At 59.5% G+C, this 13,945-nt stretch overlaps 1 protein-coding gene across 2 annotated transcripts in view; it reads left to right on the forward strand.

The window, feature by feature from the left end:
- The window catches only part of SPEG (striated muscle enriched protein kinase), a 54,888-nt gene that overhangs the window by 24,902 nt on the left and 16,041 nt on the right, over positions 1-13,945 (forward strand). For both annotated transcript variants that reach the window (XM_058533068.1, XM_058533069.1), the window contains 13 exons: positions 302-477; positions 697-785; positions 1,854-2,029; positions 4,509-4,769; positions 5,846-6,004; positions 6,097-6,286; positions 6,390-6,613; positions 9,122-9,241; positions 9,452-9,556; positions 10,160-10,366; positions 10,766-10,889; positions 11,006-11,181; positions 13,517-13,629. In XM_058533068.1, coding sequence (XP_058389051.1) covers positions 302-477; positions 697-785; positions 1,854-2,029; positions 4,509-4,769; positions 5,846-6,004; positions 6,097-6,286; positions 6,390-6,613; positions 9,122-9,241; positions 9,452-9,556; positions 10,160-10,366; positions 10,766-10,889; positions 11,006-11,181; positions 13,517-13,629 — 2,120 coding nt within the window. The remainder of the gene's footprint in view (positions 1-301; positions 478-696; positions 786-1,853; positions 2,030-4,508; positions 4,770-5,845; positions 6,005-6,096; positions 6,287-6,389; positions 6,614-9,121; positions 9,242-9,451; positions 9,557-10,159; positions 10,367-10,765; positions 10,890-11,005; positions 11,182-13,516; positions 13,630-13,945) is intronic.

Consider the following 13,945-nt stretch of genomic DNA (forward strand, 5'->3'; position numbering starts at 1 on the left):
GCTCAGGCCATTCTCTAGGGTTCCCCCACTTGGGAGAATCAGCAGGATCAGTACTGGGTGTCTGTGGCAGAGTAGGATTCAGGGGCTCAGGGATAGGAAACGCCTGGGCAAGCTCACAGGGCAAGCGAGTGAAGTCAGAGCAGGGCCGGCCTGTGGGAGCTGCCTTAGCTCCTGGGCACTGTGACATTTCAGACCTTATCAGATCCTTGACCCTGGTGCTGATCGATCCAGCTCTCTTAGTCTCCCGGAATCCCCTGGCATCTCTCTCTGTGCCACTGTCTGTCCTCTGTCTCTCTTCCAGGCGGGTCCACATCTCCTTTCAGCAGCCCCATCACCTCTGACGAGGAGTATCTGAGCCCCCCAGAGGAGTTCCCGGAGCCTGGGGAGACCTGGCCCCGAACCCCCACCATGAAGCTCAGTCCCAGCCAGAACCGCCGTTCCTCCGACAGTGGCTCCAAGGCACCCCCCACCTTCAAGGTCAGACCCCTGAGGCCAGCCTCCAGCTCCCTGGGGACCCCCATTCCTTGTTCTCGGGGCCACACCAGGCTCCGGGAGCTTTGCCCTGTGAACCCTTGTTACCCAGAGCCAGCCTCAGTCAGACTGGTGTGGAAGAGGCCTGTGTCCCAGATCCCCAGCCCCCAGGAGCCAAAGCTGGGCCCTGACTGCCTCTCCTGACACTTGGGAGTCCCCTTTCAGGTCTCACTGATGGACCAGTCAGTAAGAGAAGGCCAGGATGTCACCATGAGCATCCGTGTGCAGGGGGAGCCCAAGCCTGTGGTCTCCTGGTGAGTAGCCGCCACGGACCACCCCCTGCCAGCTTCCTCTGCTCCAGGCTTGGCCCCGTGAGGCCTGGCCTGGGGCGGGGGAGCGTGGACCCTTTGTGGACTTCCCTGTGATCTGCCCGGGGGCTTCATCCCAGGGACAGTGGGGCCTCATCCCCCATCCTCCCCTGCCCCTCGCCTGGTATTAAGGCTCATCAGGGCTTCCCTTTCTGGGGAGGGGTTTGGGCAACAAACCAGAAACCATCTGTTCACTTGGGATGAATGGCCAGGAGTCGTCCACTCCTGGAGAAGGCTGCCCACCCCACCCCGTCAGATGACAACAGGGTGATTTTGAGGCCTGCTCTGTGCCCAGCCCTGTGCTAGGCCCAGACATAACAATTTGCTTCTGAGCTGCTGGAGCCCAGAGTTCAGTGTCGGCCTCGGTTGTAGTGCTTCAGCCCAGGGGCCTGGGACTTGGAGCACTCAATTCGCTTAGCTTTTTATTGGTTTGGGTTCTATTTTTCTTTTTTGCTGAGGAAGATTCGCCCTGAGCTAACATCCGTTCCAGTCTTCCTCTATTTTGTATGTGGGTCACCACCACCCAGCATGGCCGATGAGTGGTATAGGTCCGCGCCCGGGATCCGAACCCAGGCTGCCGAAGTGGAGCACGCTGAACTTAACCACTAGGCCATGGGGCCAGCCCCTTTGGGTTCTATTTTTCATTTTTAATTGATTGTCTAGTCCCTAGTGTGATATTTTAACATTGAAAGTTATTTCATATCCCTTTTTGGAAGTGGAAAAGCTTTCTGTCCATGATAAATAAATGTAAGACATGAGGAAATTTAAGAACTATTAGAAGCTGAAAAGCATGGCAGTGCGTGCAGTTAGGTGCTGAGAAGGGAGAGATCCAGGTGGGCAGAGGTGGTCTGGAATTTCCTGGAGGGGGCAGGGTGGCAGAGCCGGGCTGAAAACCCAGCCCTGTAACCCAGGGGTGCCCGTGGTCAGTGGGACAGATCTAGGGAGTGGACGAATGCTGCAGTGGGAGGAAGAGGCCTGCTTGGCCCTGGGACTGAGTTCTTGCCCCCCTGGCAGGCTGAGGAACCGCCAGCCCGTGCGCCCGGACCAGCGGCGCTTCGCGGAGGAGGCAGAGGGTGGGCTGTGCCGGCTGCGGATCCTGGCTGCTGAGCGGGGCGACGCTGGCTTCTACACTTGCAAAGCGGTTAACGAGTATGGCGCTCGGCAGTGTGAGGCCCGCCTGGAGGTCCGAGGTGAGTACCCCACCCTCTCTGTGAACCCCCCACCCTGGCCCTGGCCTCGTCCCTGCCAATTGCCAACTTTCACACAACCTCAGGTACAGGATGCCAGAATTGAAAGGACCTTAGAGGTTCCTAAATTTAGCTGCTTATATTGTGGTTGAGTAAACTGAGGCCCAGAGAGGGGAAGTGACTTGCCCAAGGCCACACAGCAAATTGTTCATTGCTCAGCTTACTACACAGTATTGCCTTCCCTATGCTCAGTCACACCTGCCCCTGATGCCAGCCAGAGACCCTGCTTCCTGCCGCCGGCCATCCTTTCCCCACACTCCGCTAAGCCTTTGTCACCTTGCCCCTCCCAGGCCCCTCCCTCACACCCACTGCCCCATCTCCTCTTGCCCCTTGCCCCCCTACCATCCCGTTGCTGTGCGGAAGCTATTGTGGTTGGGGGTGGCCGGGGGCAGAGTCTGATAGTTGGACCCGTTCGGAGGGGCCCTTGGGGTGACTTGGGCGTGGAGCATCACTGGGACCCAGGGCGGGGGCCAGGATGAGCAGAGCCGTGAAACGTGGAGAGCCCTGGGCCCCCAGAGTCAGGACATAAGGGCAGGTGCCTTTCAGGCAGGGGGGATGGCAGGCGCTAGCCAGGCTGCCCTTGTGGGGCTGGTGGTTTTCCTCCCAAGGACCGGCCGTTTGCCTTGTCTTCCACCTCACCCTTCGCTGTGAGCAGTTCAGGGCGGGAAACGCCTGCTCAGCTCTGCACTCGGCCATGTCCCTCCCTTCCTGACAGAGGCCAGCCCTGGGAGCTTCCCAGGATACCCCCAGCCCCTGCTGGAGCCCAGCTCCTAGCAGCCATGGGCGCCTCCGTGGGGCCCTGCCTGCCTGGTTACCCTGTCTGTGCCTCCCATTCCTGGGGTTGCCACCTCCTTGGTCTCTGGATTCTTCAGCTCCCACACTCCCGGCCCCCTGAACCCAGCCCCCATTCTCTGGCCTGCCCCTTCCCCTCCAGGGTCTGGCTCTGCCTTGCTTCTCTGTGTTAACCCATGTCTCGGTGCTTCTCTCTCTTTGGGGTTCCTCCCTATACCCCAGGCTTTGGGGTGCTCCTCATGCCCGTGAATGCCTCTCCCCTGATTGCCCAGGGCCTCTGCCTGCCCATGATCCCCAAGACCAGACCTCTGGCTGGCTCTGGCCCCCCTGCCCCAGGGCAGATCTTGGGGGTGCTGAAGGTGGCAGCCCCACCCTGACAGTTTAGCGGCCGCTCTCCATGCAGAGGGGCCCTAGCCAGGTCTGCGTGCGTGTGCGTGCGTGTGCGTGTGCCGCACTAACCTGCCGCTTGCTGACTGAGGTTTTTGTCTGTACACAGGCGAGTGAGCTCAGGGGGCCGCCAGTGCTCCCCCCGCTACCCTCCGAGCCGCGCCCCTGTCTCAGGCACCTCTTGGACCTCGCTGTGTTTCACTGCCTCCTGCCCACAGACCCCGCCGGCCTGCCGGCCCGGACCCTGTCCCAGCCTCCCCACCCCGCCCTCCCCACGCAGCATCCTGGGATAGCCCACAGGCCCCTGTGGACCCTCCCTCCTCAAGCGGACATAAGGCTGGGCAGGCCGGGAGTCCCCACATGGGCTGAGTGCCAGGAAGGGGCAGCCGTGAGGGGTATCAAGACCCCCCAGTCTCTCCCTGCAGGGGAGCGCCCAGCGAGTGCATGTGCTACTGCTGCTACAGGCCCTGTCTGTCTCTCCGTTTGTCTGTCTGTGTGTCTGTGATAGTCAGGAAAGGACGCCTCCGAGCTGGAGTGGGGTGAGGCAGAGGGGGAGAGGACAGGGTATGGCATCCGCAGGGTGAAAGGGCCCGGAGGGGCAGGGGGCTGTTGACAAGGGGCTCACCAAGGGGGAGGGCAGGGCACTGACCATTCCAGAAATGGGTTTCAAATGGCACAACACTTTCTATTTCACAAGAGACCAAAAGCCAGAGGCCCCCGGGCCCTGTGCTGATGAGGAGGCCTGGTGGAGTCCTGGCCCCAAGCAGGTTTAGGGCCTATGGGGGGCTCCCTCGTTCACTGTCAGGGCCGGGGTTGCTCTGGGGATGAGGGAGCTAGCCAGGCTTGGTGCAGGAGTAGGGGCCTGCTGTATTGGGGGTGGAGATATTCGGAAATACCTGTTTCTTAGCGCAAATAAAGTCTAGTTTGTACCCAGCTGGTGTGCTGTGTTTTTTTTTTCCGCCGCCGTCTCTGCTTCTACGTGGCCCTCTCAGTTTCCCCACCCTGAATTCCCTCCCGCTTTCCCGGAGTTCACCCTCCCTGGCCCAGCTTGAGTTGCCATCCCGAAGCCAGGCCCGGGGGCTCCATGCTGTCCTAGCCAGCTGGGCGGGCGGGCTTTCCCTGTCTCCAAAGGAACAAAATGCATCTCTCTCTCTGTGTCTGTCTGTCTCTCTGTGTGTGCGTGTGTGTCTCCCTCACCCCGTGTCTGCTCCGTGTGTGCCCCCTGTGGCCGCCCTCCCCCCAGCACACCCTGAAAGCCGGTCCCTGGCCGTGCTGGCCCCCCTGCAGGATGTGGACGTGGGGGCCGGGGAGATGGCGCTGTTTGAGTGCCTGGTGGCGGGTCCTGCCGACGTGGAGGTAGACTGGCTGTGCCGAGGCCGCCTGCTGCAGCCCGCGTTGCTCAAATGCAAGATGCATTTCGATGGCCGGAAATGCAAGCTGCTGCTCACCTCTGTGCATGAGGACGATAGTGGTGTCTACACCTGCAAGCTCACCACGGCCAAAGGTAACTGCACACTCGGCCCTAGGGCTGCTGTGGGCACCCAAGGGCTGGAGGGAGGGGCGTGGAGGTGAAGGAGCTGGATGTATCCTAGGATGCCCTCGAAATGGGCTCATCTCCTGGGGGACCAGCAGTGGGGTAGCAGGTAGTGCAGTAACCTGCCTCAATAAAATCAGCCCTTGGAGTAGCACCAGATGCAAAGGCCACTGTGCATCAGTGTCGGCTGCTGTTCCTACGAGGGAGCCAGCCTGCTGAGTTGTAGCCAACAAGCCAGGACACGGGTTCCAATTCTCCCCCCCACCACATACCAGCCACGTGACTTTGGACAAGTCACTTCATCTCTCTGAGCTTGAGACTATTCATCTGCACAAAGGGGTCATGCTAATACCCGCCTCGTAGGGGGCTTGATAGGATTAACAAGATAACGTATGTGAAGAACAGAGCACAGCACCTGGCGAAGGGTGCCACCTAATAAATGTCAGCCGTTAGTGTTATTGATGACATCTCTGACCTGGTCCCTGTCGTCATTAGAAGAGCGGAGATAATGCCTCACCAGACTGGTGATGAGCACCTAAGGTGACCCTGGAGGGGCTTTGTAAGCAGGAAAGGATCAGGTCAGCATAAGGGACTGTTATTTCCCCCAGAAGCTTCCCTGTAGGGTGGTGGAGTGGGGCACAGGGGCATTTGCTCTGGGTCTGGGTGGGTGGGAGGCAGTGTGGGCACCGCCCAGCCGCAGAGGAGAGTGACAAGGGTAGGAGAGAGTGGGGGGAGAGTGGGGCTTGGCTTCTAGGCCCTTCTCTTAGAGCTGAGCTGAGCTGAGCTTCGACCTGCATGGGTAGGGTAAGGAGAGGAGGGGAGAGCCTGCCGCCCACCCTCGCTGACCTCCACCCTCCTGAGAAGGCCCGGTGTTTGGATCCTGTCCACTGCCTCCCTCTGGTGCCTGGGGACCTTGCTGGGCTCTGCCCAGGCTCCAGTTCCTGGCACAGCTCCTTTTTCCTGCCCAGGGTGAGGGCAGGGCCTGCGGGGTGGGGTGCCTGGGGCTCCATGGGCTTCCCTGCCCCAGTGCTGACCCCTCCCCCCAGATGAGCTGACCTGCAGCGCCCGGCTGACTGTGCAGCCCTCGCTGGCGCCCCTGTTCACACGGCTGTTGGAGGACGTGGAGGTGCTGGAGGGCCGGGCTGCCCGCTTCGACTGCAAGATCAGCGGCACCCCGCCCCCGTCTGTCACCTGGACGCATTTTGGTATGGCCCTCCATCCTGCAGATGTTGGGGGACCCCCTGGGGCCAGAGGGCAAGGCCCCTCGCTAAGCCTGCTCTACATCCCGGTCCCCCAGGCCACCCCGTGGAGGAGAGCGAGAATGTGAAGCTGCGGCAGGACGGGGGTCTGCATTCACTGCACATTGCCCGTGTGGGCAGTGAGGATGAGGGGCTCTACGAGGTCAGTGCCACCAACGCCCATGGCCAGGCCCACTGTTCGGCCCAGCTCTACGTGGAGGAGCCACGGACGGCCGCCACCGGCCCTAGGTACCACTTGGGGCCCCCGATGCCACCGGGGCTGCCTCCATGGTGCCCCAGCCTTGTGGGAGGTGTGGCTCTGGGCCTCAGGGCAGCTGTGTGGTTCTTACAGCTCAAAGCTGGAGAAGATGCCATCCATCCCGGAGGAGCCAGAGCAGGGCGAGCTGGAGCGGCTGTCCATGCCCGACTTCCTGCGGCCGCTGCAGGACCTGGAGGTGGGACTGGCCAAGGAGGCCATGCTGGAGTGCCAGGTGACCGGCCTGCCCTACCCCACCATCAGCTGGTTCCACAACGGCCACCGCATCCAGAGCAGCGATGACCGGCGCATGACACAGTGTACGTGTCTGGGAAGAGACCCTGGGGAGTGTCCCCTCCAGCATCCTCTTTGCGTCCAGTACCCTCCCCGTCTCCCCACCCTCAGTCTTTCCTTTTCTAGCCTGGTCAGGGAGGAGTACCTAGGGGAAGGGAGCCCAGAGGGGCCGTGAGGTCATAGCCTCCTTCCTCGAGCCACACAGCGCCCATGTGCTGAATCACCACTCTGGGCCTTGGTGGCCCTGTTAGCACTTCCTGGACAGACAGTACAGCTGCTACTGACCGTGGGCAAGTTACAGAGCCCCTCTGTGCCCCAGTTTCCTCATCTGTAATAGGCTCGTTATGGGAATTAAATTAGTTAATGTGTGTAGTGTGCTTAAAGCAGGGCCTGGCGAATAGCAGGTGGTCCGTAAATGTTGAATCTTATTGTTATTGCTGTGGCTGCTGTTGCCACCATTATCATCCTTGTGGATGAAGTCGTGCTGCTTACACCTTCCTGGAGAAATTTCAGTGAAAAGGCTGGTGTGAGCAGTGTCTGGCACCAAAAGGATGCTTGGTCCAGGGTTGTTAACTAGCAAATAAAGAAGGAAGAGCCGGGGGACAAATACAGAGGCACACATTTGGGACCGTGTCCTCTCAGCCTGGGATCTTTCTCCTGGAAGTATCTCAGCAACATCCTTGAAGGATCTGAGTCTCGTGTGAGAAGGTTACCTACCCCCGTCAGATGGTGCCACACCGTGACCTGTGATGGGCTCCTCTTATAGCTGCAGTGTGGCAAAACTCACCTTTATTAAGCACTTTGTGAGTGCCAGGCCCTGAGTGCTCAGGTCCTGATGTGGATGATCTCACCTTCCTCACCATGGGCCTGTAAGGTTGGTACTATTACCCCTATTTACAGATGGGGAAACTGAGGCTTACAGAGGGACAAGGACTTCCCCAAAGACAGGCAAGGACCGTCTGATGTGGCGCCCACCTCCTACAGGATGCTGCCCATTGCCCGTGCCCCACTCTCCCCTCCCCATCATGTCACCACCATGACTCTGACCCTCCCCGCAGCCCCCACCGTGCTGTCTTTGCTCAGCCCACAGGCTTCTTGTCTCTCCATCTGCTTGAGGCCCTGGGTGGGTGTCTGTCTCAGGATCTGAGCCGGCGTTTCTGCTTGTGTCTGTATCTTGGGTCAGTGGCAGCCAGTGGCTTCTCTTCTTTTATAAATAGTGTCAGCAGAGATAAATGAATGGGGGACTGTTCCATGCGGAGATAACCTCTGAGAGAAGGGAGGGGTGTTTGGGGATGGCCCTGACGTGAAGGAGGACAGTGCAGGCTTCTTCCCCTTCACGTCCCCGCCGGGAACGGCCACCTTATCATCATTCAGGGAGCACAGGGTAGGGAAAGAACTTCGAAATCAGAGGGAACCAAGTTCAAGCCGTGGCTCCATTGTTTATTAGCTGTGTGTCCTTGGACCAGTCCATTAATGTCTCTGACCTCATTGGTAAAATGAGGATAATTTTGCAGGGTTGTTGAAAGGATTATGGAAAAAAAAATGCATGTCAAGTAGCTGGCATCGGCTGGGCACAGAGCAGACAACTCTTATTGTAATTTATAATGTAACATCTTTGGCACTTACTGCGTGCAAGGCTTTGGGTTCTGGGCCTGCAGGACGAGTCAGGCCTGTCTTTAGGGAGTTGCAGGCTGATTCAGGAGCCATGACACATGCAAGTAAAGAGGGAAGACCACCCAAAGCTGCATGGGCCCCCTGCGGGAGGTCCTGAGGAGGGCTTCAGAGGTGAGGGTGCAGGGGGGCCAGGGGCACGGCAAAGGAGGTGTCCCAGGCTGGCGCTCACTTGAACTGCGTCTTAAAGCAGAAGGAGGCCATCAGTACGAGACGAGTATTCTAGAAGGGAGGAATTTTGTAAGCAAAGACCTGGAGATGGAACTCCTGTAGCTTGTTCAGGGACCCGTTCGCGGGTCAGGGGCAGAGCATGGAAGAATGGTGGGAGACGTGGTCAGACGGGAGTTTGGGCTGAGGGCTTGGATGCAGTAGGTGCCTTTAAGGTTTTCAGATCAAGAGGTAACGTGGGATGCTGTTGGCAGAGTGTGGACTGCACTAGAGGAGGCCTTTCACGGGCTCTGTGCTGGAGATGGGACCGCCAGTGGCCATGGGATGGAGAAGAGGGGACTGAGGGTGGGGCCCTAGGAACAAAGACTTGTCAGGACTGTGACATGGAGGTGTGCTCCCCCGGAGGTGCGGAGATGAAGGGCAGTCAACGGGGTAGGAACCCGCAGAGGGTGAACCAGCGTGGGAGGAAGATGAGAAGTCTCTGGCCTGAAGTGCTGGGGCTAGGGCTGCAGGTGTAGACGAACCCCGGGGTTTGCTGCGCCATGGACTCGTTTCTTGCTGTCTGCCCCACCCCTTCCCCCTCACCTCCTCCCTGTAGTGGGTGGGGGCAAAGGGCCAGGCCTGGGGTGGTGGGGGCCCACCCCTCAAAGTATCTTCCTAGCTCAGGCCCAGTGTTGCTGTCCCTCCCCCCTCAGACAGGGATGTCCATCGCCTGGTGTTCCCTGCTGTGGGACCTCAGCATGCCGGTGTCTATAAGAGTGTCATCGCCAACAAGCTGGGCAAAGCTGCCTGCTACGCCCACCTCTATGTCACGGGTGAGGCCGGTGCCCTCCCAGGGGGGGCTGGGTGAGGGTGGGGCCTCCACACCAGTTCCCTTCCCCTTGGTTGCCTGGGGAGCCATCTGGCCTTGCCCCGGCTCCTGTGGCTATGCCCCCGGCCCCCAGCCCATTGCCCTGAGGCTTGGTGATCCTGTGGAGCCCTTGGGCCCTAAAGGACTCAGCAGATGTCCAACCTGTGGCTTTCAGATGTCGTTCCGGGACCCCCAGACGGCGCCCCACAGGTGGTGGCTGTGACCGGGAGGATGATCACGCTCGCATGGCAGCCCCCCAGGAGTCTGGACATGGCCATCGGTGAGTCAGGGCCACAGAGGACTGCGGGGTGGGGTTGGGGCCACAAGCAGGGCAGGCTCGGGCAGGGGCACCAAGGGAGCCAGGAGGGGCGGGCAAGGCCCAGGGAAGCCCGGGGTGGTGTGGGAGTGGACGGAGTGCTGGGAGCACAGCCAGGAGCAGCTTTGCCCGTGTCCTGTCCATGGCGGATGGAGCCCTGGCTCCAGGTCAGGAGAGTAGACAAAGAGATCCACCGTATTCCCGTCTCTTTCTCAGAGGGACTGGGTACGTGGGTCATGATCCTGGGAAACCCCTCTCCTTCCCTGTGCACGGTCTCTTCCTGCTCTGTGCCTCAGTTTCCCTACCTCAGATAGTAGCAGGGAATTGGGATACAAGTCAAGTTCCCTCCGTGCCTGTAACCGGACCCCATGCCTGGCACCTTGTTGGCTCTGAGCCTGGCCAGGCCAGTGGTTGGGCCAAGACAGATGGGGGCCAGGCAGAAGCAACAGGAGAACCAGAGGCAGGTCCTCAGAGCAGACTAATGGTGGGTTCCTGGGTCCCGAGCCGGCTGCACGGTGTGGGGGGCGCCCCAGCACTGCCCGCCTCTAGCAGCTGCCTCCCCAGCAGACCCGGACGCCCTGACCTACACCGTGCAGCACCAGGTGTTGGGCTCGGACCAGTGGACAGCGCTGGCCACGGGCCTGCGGGAGCCTGGGTGGGCGGCCACAGGGCTGCGGAAGGGGGTCCAGCACGTCTTCCGGGTCCTCAGCACCACCATCAAGAGCAGCAGCAAGCCCTCGCCCCCCTCCGAGCCGGTGCAGCTGCTGGAGCGAGGTGAGTCTGGGTGCCCCTGGGGGGCGGGGGTGGGAGCTGCTGGGCCGGGGAACTGGGTCCCTGTGGTGGAGGCTCAAGGGCCAGTCTGGACGTGACGGCTGTGGTGGGAGCAGCGTGGCTGGCATGACCTTGACCCGTCAGAGTGCTTCCTTCTCATTCCTGAAAGCAGCACGCACAGTGAGTGAGGCTGAGGCTCTGCAGTCAGACCAGCTCGGGGTGCAACCCCGGCTCTGCCACTTCCCGGCTGTGTTTCTTAGACAAATTGCTGCCCCTCTCTGAACCTCAGCTTCCTCATCTGTAAAAAGGGAGCCCACGTGGCGACTGGGAGGGTGAAAGGAGCAGTGGGTGCTAAGGATCTGGCCTCAAGCCCGCATAGAGCCTACGCTCTCCTCCTCCCAGGCCCGCCCCTGGACGAGGCACCCACTGTGCTGGATAAGCCGGGCGTCGTGTATGTGGTGGAGGGGCAGCCTGCCAGTGTCACCGTCACCTTCAACCATGTGGAGGCCCAGGTCGTCTGGAGGAGGTGAGGCCCCGCCGTGCATGCCCTGCTCCCCACATGTGGCACTCCAGCTCTGGCCATCCTGGCCTGACCTCCCTGGGGCTAGATCCTGGGTGACCTCCCTGTCTTGTGTCCCTTAGCTGCCGAGGCGCCCTCCTAGAGGCACGGGCAGGTGTGTATGAGCTGAACCAGCCAGATGACGACCAGTACAGCCTTCGGATCTGCCGCGTGAGCTGCCGGGACTTGGGGCCTGTCACCTGCACCGCTCGCAACCGCCACGGCACACAGGCCTGCTCGGTCACACTGGAGCTGGCAGGTGGGTGACAGCAGGCCTCCTTCCCTCTCCTCCGTCTGAGGCCCACAGCCCCCTCCTCACACCCTCAGGGACACACACCCACCTGCCAGTCCCGGGTCTTCCCTCTTAGGCCTCTCCATCTAATGGCCATAATAATACCAGAAATAGCAATAATAACAGTAATAGTACTGGTAAGATATTTATGGAACACCTAGAATGTGCCAGGTTCAGCGCAAAGTACCTTACACATATCACCGCGTTTAATATTTACCTCAACCCTATGAGATGGGGTCGGTGATTAGCCTCATTTTACAGATGGGGAAACTGAGGCTCAGAGACTGTGCTAAGTAAGGCCCAAGGTCACACAGCCTCATAAGTACAGAAGCTGGGATTCAAGTGCCTGACCCCAAAGCCAGAGAGTGCTCTTAGTTCCTGTGTTAAATACAACAGGAAATAGTACCTCAAATACAACAAGCTTGAGGAGACCAAGTGATTTAAAGAATAAAAAAGCTCAAATGAGCACCTCTTATCACCAGCCCCCCAGCTCGGGGGTCCTGGCTGCCCCTTTTGCACAAGCCTGTTTGACGGAGCCTCCCAGCCTTTGCCGCAAGGACCCTTTTTATGATTTCTCCTTTAAGGATGTAGGTCTCTCAACCCGTAGCCCGCCCTCGGTAGTAATTGCCTTGTTTTGCGGTTTGTTAATTAACTGTAGACATATGTAACTGCCACTCAGCTTCGGCTCAGCGTGAGTTAGACTGTGTTACCTGCTGAGGAGATACAGTTGCGATCAAATGCAAAGAAAGTGACATTTTAGTTAGCAAGGCCATCTTATCATGGGGTAAATGTGCATTCTCTGGCACTTGAAAAAAATGGTTGCAGTTCACTTGAAACCTTCTGCTCCTTTGACCTTCATAGACTGACCACACCAGCAGACTAGGGACAGATTCCTCGGGGGGGGCCAGGCATCTTTAAAGCGGGAGAGAAGCGTAAGGAGGGGACGTGTAAGGAGGGGATGGGGGAGCCCTCCTGGCCCTGCTGTGGATGGGGGATCGGGTGGGGCCACAGATGGTCTGGGCCCCTGCTCTCCCTTGTCCATGCCTTCCTCCTTGTCCTGCTCCCCGCCAATCCCCGACCCCCATCCTGGCACTTTCTACTCAGCCACCGCTTTGCTCCTTGACAGCACCATCTGCAAGACTCATCTTTCTTCTCAGATAGAGGAGGAGCCCTCAGGTTTGGGGAGACCCTACCCACCAACGGCCCTGCAGCCAGCTTGGCTGGGGCAGTGACTGAGGGAGATTGTGTCCCAGCCAACCATGGCTAGAACAGGCCTGGGGCTTGTATCTATATGCCCTCCCACCCCCTATCCCCGGGGAGGCAGAATGGCCCCTTTCCTCCACACCTGCCCTGCTGTAGCAGGGAGCCCCGCTTCCAGAGGCCCTCCCCGTTTATCTGTCTAAATCGAGCCGTGTGCCTGTGATGAGTGGTGGTCTCTGCCCAGTGCCCCTGCTCTTCTCTCAGGACCTGATCACTCCTACCCGCCTTAAAGCCGAGATCCCCAAACATTCTCAGGAAGGGGGACGCCGGAAAGTCACAGGCTTCTCTGAAAAGCACGTTGGAATATGTATTTAATTCCATCCTGAGAGTGAGAAGCTGCTTTCCCAGGAAATACACGAGCCCTATGTGCGGAGAACAAAATCACAGGCATATGTGGGAGAACTAAGCCGAGCATCGGGACCTGTTAGTTTGTCTTGCCACCTCCCAGCTGGTAGAAGTCCCCTTAAATGAGATGCAGAGAGAAAACTTCAAGATAGAGGCAATGCCACCCATGAACTTGACCGAGGGTCACAGACTGAGTGGCCTGCAGGGCCCAGGACAGTGAAGTTGGAGAAGCCTGTGGTGGGGCGTGCAGAAGGGCGATCACCCACAGGGGGCAGTGTCGCGCCACTCTGCGCCCGCCAGTCCGTGCAGTGAGGGAAGCGGCTCAGGGTGGCCAGCCCTGATTTTCCAAAAGAGGCAGGAAATCCAGATTTCTTGTGTGTGAAAATCTCCTAATTTCAGAGGTGGTCAGTGTATACTGAGGGTCACTCAGAGCCAGCCTGCACCCTCTGGGTTTTCTGAGATTTGGACAACATCATGTATGGATTGACAGGGAGAGCGCTTGGTCCAGGCAAGGAACTCTGTGTTCCCAGGGGCCAAGTTTGAGAGCCCAGTGGGTGGGGTGCTGGGGCTCTGGGGTGGGGGGTCTGCCTGAGCCAGTTGCTGAGGGAGAGCTTGGAGAGGGACCGAGGAGGCAGGCCCTTGTGATCGCAACGTTCTGTCCCCCTCCCTTCCCTGCCGCCACCCCTGTGTGTTTCAGAGGCCCCCCGGTTTGAGTCCATCATGGAGGACGTGGAGGTGGGGGCTGGGGAGACCGCGCGCTTCGCCGTGGTGGTTGAGGGGAAACCACTGCCGGACATTGTGTGGTTCAAGGTCAGAGGATGCTGAAGGCCTCAGTGGAGTCCTGGCTGGGGCTGGTGGGGAGCCTGGGGGGGGGTGGGATTTCCTAGGGCCGTGGGAGGGGTCCTCCAGCCTTAGGAGGAGGGGAGCCTGGGCAGAGAAGAGCAAAGGTGTTGCCAGAGGTGCGGTTAGGAGAAGGAAGGGGGACCCAGAGGTGCTGGGTGACTCTGGTGGGGGTTGAGGAACCAGGGGACTAATTGGGGGGTGCAGAACTATTAGGAGGAGATAAGGGTGGAGCTGATTCTGGCTCCTGGGATGAGCAAGGCCCCCGGGGCAGAAATGATGCTGG

This window comes from Diceros bicornis, chromosome 37, assembly GCF_020826845.1.
Source record: "Diceros bicornis minor isolate mBicDic1 chromosome 37, mDicBic1.mat.cur, whole genome shotgun sequence".
Taxonomy (NCBI): domain Eukaryota; kingdom Metazoa; phylum Chordata; class Mammalia; order Perissodactyla; family Rhinocerotidae; genus Diceros; species Diceros bicornis.